The sequence below is a fragment of the Vulpes lagopus genome, chromosome X (genome assembly GCF_018345385.1).
Source record: "Vulpes lagopus strain Blue_001 chromosome X, ASM1834538v1, whole genome shotgun sequence".
Lineage (NCBI taxonomy): Eukaryota > Metazoa > Chordata > Mammalia > Carnivora > Canidae > Vulpes > Vulpes lagopus.
The window spans coordinates 120681635-120695629 of NC_054848.1; the positions used below are offsets into that span (position 1 = coordinate 120681635).

General features: G+C 40.7%; 1 protein-coding gene across 1 annotated transcript; it reads left to right on the top strand.

Moving 5' to 3' along the window:
* Nucleotides 1-1040: 1040 nt before the first annotated feature.
* LOC121483443 (proline-rich protein 3-like) lies at nt 1041-1802 on the top strand. The gene is made up of 2 exons (XM_041741992.1): nt 1041-1146; nt 1405-1802. The coding sequence occupies exons 1-2, from the start codon at nt 1041-1043 to the stop codon at nt 1800-1802; spliced, it is 504 nt and encodes a 167-aa protein (XP_041597926.1).
* The last annotated feature ends 12193 nt before the right edge of the window (nt 1803-13995 follow it).

Sequence of the window (13995 nt, forward strand, 5' to 3'; positions counted from 1 at the left end):
GCCAGGAACCCTTCCCACTGACTGCCCTGGCAGTGATCCAGCCCTTACCAAGGGTGCCTGGTAATTCTAAGGTCCCATCTGAGCAAAGTCCCCGGTCTCCTGTTCACTGTCTCTGACTCTGCAGGAGTCGTGGAACCACCTGCAGGCTACAGGGCGACTCTGGGGGCCACCTCAAAGCCCTGGAGCAAGAGATCACAAGAACACACCTCAGCTCCGTAGTCCAGGGCTGCACAGTCCAAAGGGTCTCCCAAGTTCTTGGTGCTAAGGCCACTAGGTAGACGAGGGAGAAAGATCTCAGCATCTCTGCACAGGGCTAATGCCTGGATCAGGAGAGCATGGGAGGAGGCATCGATGTTGCCGTGGCAATGAGACCTGCTTGGTAAGGGCTTGATGTGACAAGGCTTGGAGCCTCCAGAAGCAACAGGCACACCCACTGCCCTCCAGCAACAAAATATCCCCGATCCATAATTGTGGCCATTGTGTGGGGGCTGCAAACCAAGAGTTAGGGGACAGAGGAACCTATGACCAGGTCCCCAGTACCATTCCGCCTTCACAGCCTGCCCTCATTCAGCCCAGAATCTCTACAGTAGACACAGGTTGGGGTGTCCCCATGTCAGGAGCCTCATCACACTTTTTTACACCAAAAAGCCAGCCCTCAACCACTCAGGCAGCCATTGCATTGGAAAGTGTGTGGCACTGTGTCATGTGAATATAAATTCACCTAGCAGCTGGCTGGCCTGTACAAGTCATTGAACATCTTGTGTCCTGAATCTGTAAATAGGCAGTACGTAATAGGCTTTCCTTTTATACAGTGTTGAATTTGATTTGCTGATAGTTCAGGAATTTTGCCATACTCTTCTTGGGGGTGATTTTTCCGTGACTTTCTTTTTTTACATCATCTTTTTATCAAGATTTATTCCAGCTTCACAAAAATGAGTGAAGAATTGTTCCCTGCTCTTCTGCCTTCTGGAAGGGGTTGTGTAAGACAGATGATTTTCGACTGCCCTCCAAATCCCGCTGCAGCCATTGCCGCAACCACGATGCCCAAACGAAAGAAGCAGAATCAGCAGCAGCCGCCGCCACCACAACAGCCCCCGCTGCCAGAGCAGGGGGAGACTGGAGACGAGGAGGATGGGAGTCCCATCGGACCACCCAGCCTTCTGGGCCCTCCCCCATGGCCAGTGGAAAGCCTGGTGATCCCAAGTCAGCCCCAAACTGGAATCCACCCACATGTCCACCATCAGTAGGATGGATAAATACGTTGTTGTGTGTGCATGCAATGGGATACTACACTGCAATGAAAATGAACGAACTCCTGCTACAGGCAACCTGGATGAATCTCACAAACACGGTGTTGAGCGAAAGGAGCAAAGGAGCAAAGCCAGACAGAAAAGAATGCAGACTCTCTTCACAGAGGTCCTCCAGGATCAAGGGGACCAATGATTCCACCACTGCTGAGCCTCCCACCTCCTCCCAGGGGCAGAGGCCCAATCCAGGGAGGCCTGGGCCCCAGGTGCGGCCCATATGGTCGTGGCTGGTGGGGGGCCAATACTGAACCTCCTTTTCCTGGACCAGGCCATGGGGGTCCTTCCAGAGGAGGCTTTCACAAAGAGCAGAGAAATCCCCGAAGGCTCAAAAGTTGGTCTCTTATCAAAAATACCTGCCTGCCCAAGGATGGCCCCCAAGTTATGGAAGACAAATCCAACCACCCTGTCTGCCGACTCTTTGCCAAAAAGGGCCACTGTCGATGTGAGGACCTCTGTGCCTTCTACCACCCAGGCGTCAATGGACCTCCTCTGTGAGACTGTGCCTTCCTATCCAGGCTGGAAGGAGCCCTCTGACCTAGCGGCCATATACTTCCCTGTGGCCCTGTGACAGCTACTGTGAGGCTGTTCCACCCACCACCCTCAGTCAGTGACACCCACTCCCATCTCTCACTTTCCCCATTTGGGGTCCAGAGTTTTGTTTCATCACTGGTGCCCAGCGTGTGGGCTTTCTTCCGATCCAGCCTCCAGAGACTCGCCTTCAGGACCCCACCTTTGCTCTCTTCAACTGCCTCCTGGATCCTCTTCCCCTTCGCCGATTGCTGAACAGGAAACCTCTTTGGTGCTCTTGTGCATCTGTCCACCCAGCCCTCGGCACTGCCCTCAATTCCTAAGAGCCCTGGAGCAGTTTCCTACCATTCCCTTTTTCTAGCTGCTTGTTTTAAGTCCTTTTAATGTGACAAACCCTACCCCCAAAGTTGCCAGTTGCTCTGTGAAACTCACCAGGTTGACCTGGGGTCAGGTACGGATGACTGGTGCAGTTACTCCCTGAAAGGCCACTCTCCCTGCTTTTGGATTTTGTAGATCGCGCGTCAGTAGCATGATCCCCACCGCTGTCTGTGATCACGGTGCTTTGTGAAACTGTGCATCCCCTCGTACGTAGCCTCTCTCAGTGTCCGTGGCATCATTGTGACTTCCCAACACTAGAGTAGGTTTTTCTGCCAAAATGAGTGAGGCTCTTGATGCCCTCCAGACTTTCCACACCTCCCAACATGGGAGAATTGTGAAACTTTCCGCAGGACTGCCTCTCTGGTCTCCCCATTCTCCTGGTGTCGGTTTTTTTGGGTTTGACACAAGCCCATGAGATGTCCTCTAAAGCCTCTTAAGGGCTACCCTATCTCCTCTCCAGCCCACTTTAGTTAGAGTACGTCATTGTGAGGCCACTAGCCCTTTCGTCTGAATTCTGTGAGTCTCCACCTGGCCTACCCTTGGGGACTGTCGCCCTCGTCTAACCTTCCCTACATCTCTGGCACTGGTTGTTTTCTGTGAAAACGGCAGTGAACAGGTTCGGTTTTGCACTGGCCCTGAGGAAATGGGTCAGGAGTTGTGTGGGCAAGAGGGAAGGATGAGAGCTGTTGGAGAACTGAGAATGAATTTTTTTTCTTATTAACATTTTTTTATATTAGTAATAAATGCAGTGGAAACAAGCAAAAAAAAAAAAAAGATGATTTTCGTTAAGCATTTGCTAGAACTCACCCATGAAATCATGTGGGCCTGGATTGTCCTTTTGTCATGTGTATTCATTTTGTTTTTAGGAATGTTTTTTGATAGTAAATTAAATTTATCTATAACTAATAGGGCTATTCATGTTTTCTGCTTGATCTTTAGTTAATTTTTCTCAATTGCTTTGTTGCCAAGGACTTTGTCAACTTTAAGTTATCAAAATTATTGGCATAAGGATGATCCTAATATCCCTCATTATTCTTCTAATGCCTATATGATCTGGTTATATCCCTCTTTCATTCCTAATATTGATTAGTGTCCTTTTTCTTTTTTCTAGATTAATCTTGCTAAGTGTTGTGTATTTCATTGCTTTCTAAAAAATGTATGGCTCAGTCAGTTGGATGCCTGACTTTTGGTTTTCGTTCAGGTCATGCTATCATGGGTTGTGGGATTGAGCCCCATGTTGGGGCTCGTGCTCAGCAGGGGATGTCAGCTTGAGATTCCCTCCCTCTGCCCTTCCTCCTGCTCATGCTATATGTCTCTCTCCCTCTGTCTGTCTCTCAAATAAATGGATAAATCTTTTTTAAAATGCATGGCTTTGGGATGCCTGAGTGGCTCAGCAGTTGGGCGCCTGCCTTTGGCTCAGGGTGTGATCCCAGATACTCAGGTTCGAGTCCCACAATGGGCTCCTTGCGTGGAGCCTGCTTCTCCCTCTGTCTGTGTCTCTGCTTCTCCCTGTGTGTGTCTCTCATGAATAAGTAAATAAAAATCTTTTTTAAAAATGTATGGCTTTATAGGGGTGCCTAGGTGGTTCAGTTGGTTAAGTGACCAACTCTTGATTCCACTCAGGTCATGATCTCTAGGTGGTGGGATCTCTGTGGCGTTGGGCTCCATGCTCAGCAGGGAATCTGCCTGAGATTCTCCCTCTCCCTCTACTTCTCCTGCCCCCACTCATTCTATAAATAAATAAATAAATAAATAAATAAATAAATAAATAAAATCTTTTTTAAGATGTATGGCTTTGCTAATTTTCACCACGGTTTCCTGTTTCATTTATTTCTGCTTTTACCTCTGTTATTTCCTTTTTAAAAATTTATTTTGGATTTACCTGGCTTTTCTTCTTCTAGCTTCTTTAGATGGAGCATTAAAGCATTGATTTTATGCCTTTCTTCTTTTCTAATATAAGCATTTAAAGCAATTAATCATCCTCTAATCACTTTTTTACCAGCCTCCCACTAATTTTGATGTTTTATTTTTAGTTATTCCAAATGAAATATTATCTAAGTTCCTTTGTGTTTTCTTCTTTGATCCATGAGGGTTTTTTTTAGAGGTGTAATGTTGAAATTCAGATATTTGGAGATATATTATTGTTGTTGATTTGTGATGGAACTCCATTGTGGACTCAAATAGCTTATTATGTAAATTTTCAGATTTTCAAAATTTGTTGAGACTTGTTTTTACACCTCAGTATTTGATCTATACAGGTGAATGTACAATGCACCCTTGTAAAGAATATATTCTGCTGGGACGCCTGGGTGGCTCAGTGTTTTAGCACCTGCCTTTAGCCCAGGGCATGATCCTGGGGTCCCAGGTTCAGGTCCCACATCGGGCTCCCTGCATGGAGCCTACTTCTCCTTCTGCCTGTGTCTCTGCCTTTCTCTTTCTCTGTGTGTCTCTCATGAACAAATAAATAAAATCTTTTTTTAAAAGGATATATTCTGCAATTGTCAGGTATGGTGTTTTATAAATATCAATTAAGTAAAGGTGGTTGCTAATGTCATACAGATATTCTAAATATTTTCTGATTTCTTGTCTAGTTGTATCAACTGCTGAGGGAAGGGCATTAAAATCTCCAACTATAATTGTGGAAATATCTATTTCTCTCCTTGTTCTGTCAAATTTCATTTCATGTATTTTGAAGCTCTGTTACTGGGTGTATAAAAACTCATGAATTTTTTGTGGTTCTGATTAATTGACCCTTATATCTCAGATAATAATCTTTGTCTTTAATTCTACTTTGGTATTAACAAAGCCATTTTCACTTTTTTATGATTTTATTTATTTATTCATGAGAGACACAGAGAGAGAGAGAGGCAGAGAGAGAGGCAGGCTCCGTGCAAGGAGCCCAATGTGGGTTCGATCCCGGGACTCCAGGATCACACCCTGGGTGGAAGGCAGGCACTAAACCGCTGAGCCACCCAGGGATCCCCCATTCTCACTTTTTTATGCTTACTCTTTACATAGTATATCATTTTGCATTCTCTTATTATCAACCATTTGTGTCTTATATTAAAATTGCATCCTTTTGTAGACAACAAAAGCCTTGCCCATTTATCTGTTCTCACAAGCTCTGCCTTTTAAGTGCTTATCCCATTTACATTGAATACAGTTGTTGATATGGTTAAACCTAGGCATATCCTTTTACTATCTGTGCCCTCTATTTTGTTCTATGTTCTCTCTTTCCTGTTAATCATATTTTTTAAAATTTCCATTTCCTCTTATATTTTTGGCTATACCTCTTTGCATTGTTTTTCAGTTGTTACTCTAGACATTAATCCTTAAGTTCTCACTATTTACTTTGAGTTAATATTGTACATAAGTGTAAGAATCTTTCCATCATACAAATTCATATCCCCTTTACCTCATCCTTTATGCTATAATTGCCATATGTATTACATCTATATATGCTATAAAACCTATAACGCACTATTACATTTCTTACCTTAAAAAGTCATATGTATTATAAAGAAATTAGGAGAAAACTTTCTTTAGTATTTACTCACATATTTACCATTTCTGGTGTTCTTTATCTCTACCCAAAGATCAAGGTTTCCCTCTACTATTATATTTCTTCAGGTTGAAAGACTTCCTTTAGCATTACTGTTAATGCAGGCTCTTGATGAATTCTCTTAGGTTTTACTTATTCTCAAAATAGACTTATTTCACCTTCATTTCTGAAGAATATTTTCCTCAGATATAGAGTTCTGGATTGGAAGGGTTTTTTTTTTTTTCTTTTATCACTTTAAAGATGTTGTTACACTGTCTCCTGAATTGTTTATGTCTGTCTTCACTGAAACAGAAAAGATATTTTCTGTTGTTTTCTGATGCATGCATGTGACTAGAAAACATTCAGACCCTGAGGCTCATGGAACATGACTTTTTTGGCAGGATGGTTTAATGGTTTTGGTTGCTGTATTAATTTAAAAAAATCTATTTGGTTGGGACACCTGGGTGACTCAGCAGTTGAACATCTGCCTTTGGCTTGGGGTGTGATTCCGGGGTCCCAGAATCGAGTCCCACGTCAGGCTCCCTGCATGGAACTTGCTTCTCCCTCTGCCTCTCTCTCTCTCTCTCTCTCTCTCTCTCTCTCTGTGTGTGTGTGTGTGTGTCTAATAAATAAAAATAAAATATTTTTTAAAAAAAGACCATCCAGTGAATTTTTCACTACATTGTGTTTTTCAATTCTAGAATTTATAGTTTGCTCCTTTCAATAGTTTCTTTTTTCCCTGTTAAAATTTCCTATTTCATAAAGCCATTACTATTCCCTTGGAGTATGTATATTTTGCTTTTACATTTTGACATTTTACATTTTTGCATATTACACCTTACATTTAAAATTTTTACATTACACACTTGATAATAGGTTAACCATAGTGAACATAATGAATGAAATAGCCAAAGTGTTAAAGTAGTAGGGCTGTTGCATATAATCCATTCATTCATTTATTCATGTATTCACCCATTCAACAAGCATCTACTGTGTACCTACTGTGTCAGGCATTGTTCTAATTGTTCAGAATTTGGAGACAAACTGGAAATGGTCCCTGTTCTCAAAGAGCTCTCAGAATAGTAAGAAGAGGTAGGCATGTATATGAATTGGTTAGTATGATATTATGGGGGTAGGGCTTATACAAAGTACAACAGGGACACCAAGTGGGCCAATCTACCTTGGGGAGGTGGTCAGGAAAGCCCTTACAGTGAAAGTGACCCTTGCACCTGGCATAGAGGAGCTTGAAGAATATTAAAGGAAGGTGACCAGTGGGCAGACAGACGTTGGGAATTGAAAAGCAGAAGAGAATTCAGTCCTGGACATTCAGGTTTGATGGTCTATAGCTTTCAGGTGGTTGCGTGAGGCTGAGGGAACGGCTGAGATTTCCCCCAGATGGCATGACAGGCAGCATAAGAAAATGAGGGTGAAATGAGTTGGTCTGAGCCTTCGTCACTGAGGGAGACTGGGGCAGATTATGTTGGAACTGAGGACCAGTCTCCAAGCCTGAGAATGCAGAATAAGTTTATCTTTATACTTTAATAGCACAGACTCTGGACTCAGATCGGAGTTTTAATGTCAGCTGTGTGACCTTAAAGAGATTGCTTAAACTCTATCTGGCTCAGTTTCCATAACAATAGAATGGAAGTAATAATAGTAATAATAGTAATAATAGTACCTGCCTCGGGGTCATTGTAAGAATAAGATGAAATAATATTTATAAAACAGTGCCTGGCACATACTGAACAATCATCAAATGGAAGGTGTTGGTATCAATTCATTATTTAAATGGATGTGAAAGACTAGGAACAAATTTTAATTTCTTTACCACTAGATTGGAACACAGATACATTATTCAAGAAATATTTTTCAAGGGGCACCTGGGTGTCTCAATCAGTTAAGTGCATAACTCTAGATTTTGACTCAGGTCATGATCTTGGGGTTGTGGAATAGAGACCTGTGTTAGGCTCCATGCTCAGCATGGAGTCTGCTTGAGTTTCTCTCCCTCTCCCCCCAAAAATAAATAAATAAATCTTTTTAGAAAGAAATATTATCGAGTGTCTATGCCAAGCATGGTTTTTTGTTCTACTTGGGGAAAACAGTATCTGTGACCTTAAGATCTTAACTGGACATTAAGAACTCAAAGGATCTGAAACTTCAGGGGGGATGCATTATTTTTACTAAACTAAAATTTAACAATTCCTTCTATTATGAATGTAAACAACAAACCATAGTAGTATTAGCATTATGTGTGACTTTGTCACCACCAGATGTATTTTCATATCACATTAGTTATTGTAGGTATCTAGAAATACTTACTAGAAATAGCATTACTTCAAAAAAAAGAAATAGCATTACTTCAAAATTAGGGAGTTAGTAGACCACTTTAGATACTGTTATTTTATATGTTTATGAAATATATATGTCACTGTAAAAATATAATTATGAGCATGCTTTATATCCATAAGCATATTTAGAATAGCTGTTTTGAAAATATTGTCTATGAATTACAGTGTCGGGATCATCTCAAGGTCAGTTTCCCTTAAGAATTATTTTTCTTAAGTATCACCACATTGTCTTATGGTTTTTTCTAGTAATTAAGCATCATATCCTGGACATTGTCAGCAATGTTTTCTAGTAGCTCTGGCTTCTTGCTTTCTGTTATATTTTTCCAGAGATGTGGTGGTGGTATCACTGCTGCTGCTTTAGCAGGCACTTAACTTAGCTAAGCTCAAACCCTAAACTGTCTCCTCTTTGTTGGACATCAAGTGTAATTTCTGCTTAGTTCTTTTCTTGGAGTCTGCCCTGTGCATGCCCAGAGATTTGGGCAGAGTGTATATGCTAAATTTGGGTTCCCTGTCTATGGTTCCCTCCTTTCCAGGATTTTCTCTCTTGCTTTCCCTTTGAAATGGTCACCATGAACTCTGTCCTCTGGGTCCCTGAGTTTCAGCCACCCAGCATGACATCCTCTGTGGCCTGCCCAGGAAACTCAAATTCTATGCATTTTTTAAGAAAGAAATAATGCCAATATTATACAAACTCTTCCAGAAAAGTGAGGAGGAAAGACTACTTCCAACTCATTCAATGAGGCCAGCATTGCCTTTACATCAAAACCATACAAAGACATATGAAAAGAAAACTACAGACTGATGTTCTTTATGAACATACTTGCAAAAATTCTAAACAAACTTTTAGCAAATTGAGTTCAACAAGATACAAAAATGATAACATAATATAGCATATCCTATCATGAGAATGCAAGCTTGGTTTAAACATTTGAAATTTTATCAGTGTAATCCAGCATATTCTAAACAAACTAAAAAAAATTTAAAAACACATGATTTATGTCTTAGTCTATTCAAGCTGATATAACAAAATACCACAAACTGGATGCCTTATAAACAACATAAATTTATTTCTCACAGTTTTGGAGGCTGGAAATTGAAAATCAAGGCACGAGCATGGTCACATTCTGGTGAGGGCTCTCTTCCTGATTCATAGCCAGAACCTTCTTGTTATGTTCTCACATGGTGAAGGGGCAAGGCATCTCTGGAGCCTCTTTTGTAAGGGCATTAATCCTACTGGGACGTACTTACTTCCCAAAGGCTCCACTTCCTAATACCATCACCTTTGGGGGCTAAGATCAACATATGAGTTTTGTTTTTATTTTTTTATTTTTTTAACATATGAGTTTTGGAAAGATACATTCAGACTATAGCAATCTTCTCAATAAATTAAAAAAAAAGAATCCACCATATATACCTGATAAAAACTCCCAGAAAACTAGAAATAGAAGGGAACTTCCTCAACTTCATAAAGAACACCTACAAAAAAAAAAAACCTACCACTAACATTCCTTAGTGGTAAAAGACTGTGTGCTTTCCCCTCAATATCAATACCTCAAAAGACTGTGTGCAACAAGACAGGGGTGTCCACTCTTACACTTTCTGTCCAACATTGTATTGGAGGTCCAAGCCTGGGAAGTTAGACAAGGAAAAGAAATAAACAGCATCCAGATCAGAAAGAAAGAAGTAAATTGTCCTTATTCATAGATAACGGGATTATCTAGGTAGAAAATGTGATGAAATTGTCAGAAGAGTTACTAGAATTAATATGTGACTTTAACAGGTTGCAGGATTTAAGATCAATATATACAAATCAATTGTATTTCTATATACTAGCAATGAACAATCAGAAATTTTAAAATTTCAAAACAATGCCACTCATAATAGCATCAAAATATGCAATATTTAGGAATAAGTCTGACAAAAGACATAAAAACCTGAACACTGAAAACTACAAAATATTGCTAAGAGAAATTAAAGACCAAAGTGAGAGAAAGAGACCTTGTTCAGGGGTTAAAAGACTCAATATTGTTATGATATCAATTCTCCCCAAACTATTCTACAGAATTTAATCCAATCCCAATCCAAATCTCAGCAGACTTTTTTTTTCTGGTCACTGAGATGATTCTAAATTGTGTATAGGAATGCAAAAAACCTGGACTATTAAAACAACACAGAAGAAAACAAAGTTGTAGAACTTAAACTATCTGCTTTCAAAGATTGTTAGAAAGCTACACAAATTAAAACTGTAAAGATAGAAAATACAACAGCAGAACAGCAAAGAGAGTCTTGAATCTACACATTTACTGATATTTGATACAGGCACGCACACACACACACACACAAAACCCAGTAAGGAAAGATAGTCTTTTCAACAAATGATGCTGGAAGAGCTGAATATCCACAGGCACAAAAATGAACCTGGACTCATATCTCACACTATATTCAAAAATCCACTCAAAATGGATCAGAAACCTTAATAAGTATAAAACCTAAAACCATAAAACTTCTAAAGGAAAACAAGATCTTTGTGACCTTGGGTTAAATTAAGATATCTTAGATGTGACACCCAAAGCACAATTCATAGAAGAGCAAATTGATAAATTTAAAATCATCAAAATTTAGAAGTTCTGCTCTTGAAAAGATACTATGAAGAGAATGAATAGACAGACTGGGAGAAAATGCTTGCAAAGTATCTACGTGACAAAGGACTTGTATCTAGAATATGTAAAGAACTCATATAACTCAATAAAAAGAAAAACAACCCAATTATAACAAAGAGGGCAAAAGGATTACACAGATGTTTCACCAAAGAAAGGCATATGATGGCTAATGAGGACATAAAAATATGCTCAACATCATTAGTCAGGGAAATCTAGATTAAAAGCAGAATGAGATTACACTATACACTTGTTAGAATGGCTAAAATTAAAAAGACTGAACATACCAAATACTGATGAGAATGTGGAACTGGAACTCTCCTACAATACTATCGGGAATGTAAAAATGGTACAACCACTTTGGAAAACAGTGTGGTAATTTTTGAAAAATTTAAATGTACCTCTACTGTATTATCCAGCCGTACCACTCTTGGTATTTACCCAAGGAAAAATATGTACATATAAAGGATTATACACAAATGTTTACAGGAGCTTCATTTGTAGTTGCCCTAAACTGGAAACAACTCAAATGTCCCTCAACCAATGAATGAATAAACCCATTATTGTACATCCAAAAGAACATTGATTTTACGGTTCCATTTCTATAAAACTCTAGAAAATGCATACTCCCCTATAGTGACAGAGAACAGATCGGTAGTTTCTTGAAGATGAGAGGAGCCAGGGAGCAAGGACAGGAGAGAGGGAGTATAAGGGACACAAGGAAACTTTGAGTGTAATGGATGGATATGTTTATTGCTTTGATTGTGGTGATAGTTACATATATATATATATATATCAAACCTTATCAGATAGCACAGTTTAAATATATCCAGTTATCATATGTCAAATATACCTCAAAATGTTTTTTTAAAAAAAATACACCTACACGTAAATAAAAAAGACAAACAACCTTATAAAAGTGGGCAATCTATCTGAACAGACACTTTACAACAGAAAATATAGAAATGGCCAGTAAGCACATGAAAACATCATACTCGACATGATTAGTCATCAGGGAGATGATAATTAAAATCACAATGAGTTGCCACTTCACACCCACTTAAATAGCTAAAAATAAAGGCTGACAACCACAAATGTTGAGGAAGATTGGAAAGAAAAGGAACTTTTGTGCATTTCTGGTGGGAACATAAATTGTACAACCACTTTACAGAATATTCTGGCAGTTTCTTATAAAACAACTATCCCATGACGTGGCAATTCCCTTTCTAGGTACTTATCCGAGTAAAATGAAAGCATATGTCTACACAAACTTGTACACAAATGTTCTTAGCAGCCTTATTTATAATAGTCCAAAATGGAAACCGCCCAGATCATAAACTGGTGGTGAATGAATAAAGCAACTCGGATACATCCAGAGAATGGAATACTACTCAGTAATAAAAGGAAAGAAGCAATGACACATTCAACAACATATATAAATCTCAACATCATACTGAATGAAAGAGCCCAGATACAAAATAGTACATTCTGTATTATTCCATGCATATGAAGCTCTCAAATAGGCAAAAGGTATTTATGGTGGAGCAAAATTAGAGCCACGGTTGCCTCTGTGTGGGATTGTGGCGGCAGCTGACTGGAAATGAGCACAGGGGAAATTTCTGGGGTGTTGAGTGTTCTGTATTTTAACAGGAAACTGGAGCATGCATTTGTCTAAACCCCCTACATGGAGCAGTTAAGATTTGTGTGCTCCGTTGTGGCAAATTTTACCTCCAAAGAACAGCAAACAGGTATGCATCTCTGGCTAATGCTACGCCTGCTGAAGTGTTTGCAGGCAAAGCCTACTGGTGTCTGCAGCTCACTTTGAAATGGTTCAGTAAAATGAGGATGACCTTGCAATCAAGCAAGTAGAGCATCAAGCTAATTGTGGAATATTAGTGATTGGTCCTTAGGTACAGACCTTTGCATTGATCTGTATATTACAAAGTCTTCATAATAAAACCTGAAGGAAAATAAGAGTGAAGTCATTAACACATAATGGATAAAATTGTTTCAAGAATATTTAAGAAGTTGATTATCATCATTGCTAGTAAAGCATTAAATGCTTATTAATAAAGAATGAAAAAAATGTTAAAACATTTTGCTCAGACTCAATTCTAGTGCCCAGCCTAAGCCCACCAGTATGGCTAACTACAATCCAGCATTTTCCTTTTGATTTTTTTTTTAAGATTTTATTTATTTATTCATGAGAGACACAGAGAGAGAGGCAGAGACGGAGGCAGAGGGAGAAGCAGGCTCCCTGCAGGGAGCCCGATGTGGGACTCGATCCGGGGACGCCAGGATCACGACCTAAGCCAAAGGCAGGCACTAAACCGCTGAGGGGAACACCCAGGGTTCCCCTCCTTTTGATCCTAGAATATTCCCAATTTGTTCCTGACATGAAGTGTTTGCACTTGCTGTTCCTTTTGCCTGCAGATGCCCTTCCTGTCTTCAACAACCTTCAGTCCCATGGTTGAGTCCTTGTCATTCAAGTCTCACATCAATGGTAGCCTCAGTGAGTCCCCTGCGTATCAGTCCCAGACATCACCGTCATTGAAGCCCTTCACAATTCTTATCACTCTTAGGTGTTGTGTTGTATGTCGATCCTTGTTTGTTACGGTCTTCGACACAACTGCCTACAGTGCTGATGCCTGGCAGCCAAGCCTTCGGAATTGACAGCTTCGGAACTGGCTGTCACTACTTGCAACGCGCCCCCCCCCCCCGCATCGAAGAATCCTGTTGGGTTTTTTTCATAGTTTGACCTATTTTGAAATTAAGTCAGATACTTCCCCCTCTACCCCCGTCCCCACACACGTGCACGCACACACACACTCACACTCGCGGGAGCTCTTGGGCGCCAAATGCGCGTCCCTTGAGGGCAGCGATGCGGCCTGGTTTTGCTCACAGGCGTGTTCTTACCGCCTGGCCCAACAAGGGCTCACAACAGCCTTCGTGACTCGGTGAGGCGCTTTGACCCCTCCCGTAAGATCTGGCTTTGCTCGGCTTCGCTCGCCATTCCCACTCCCGACCCTCACCTCCAGAAGGCTCCCGAGGGGGCAGGGTTCTTTCCATTCCTTCCTTCCTTCCCCCACGGGCTAGTTGGTTCATCCACTCACTCATTCATTCGTTCGCTCGTTCGTGCGTTTGCTCATTCATTCACTCGTACGTTCATTCCAGGCCTCCCCCCTCCACCCAGGCGTCTGGGCCGCACGCGCAGATCCCCCGCGGGCGCGCCTGGC

Excerpts from the sequence above, each read along its gene's own strand:
- LOC121483443 (XM_041741992.1), top strand. The coding sequence starts at position 1,041 with ATGCCCAAACGAAAGAAGCAGAATCAGCAGCAGCCGCCGCCACCACAA. Across the intron at positions 1,147-1,404 it reads GGAGGATGGGAGTCCCATCG|CTCTTCACAGAGGTCCTCCA; the intron begins GACCACCCAGCC and ends AGAATGCAGACT.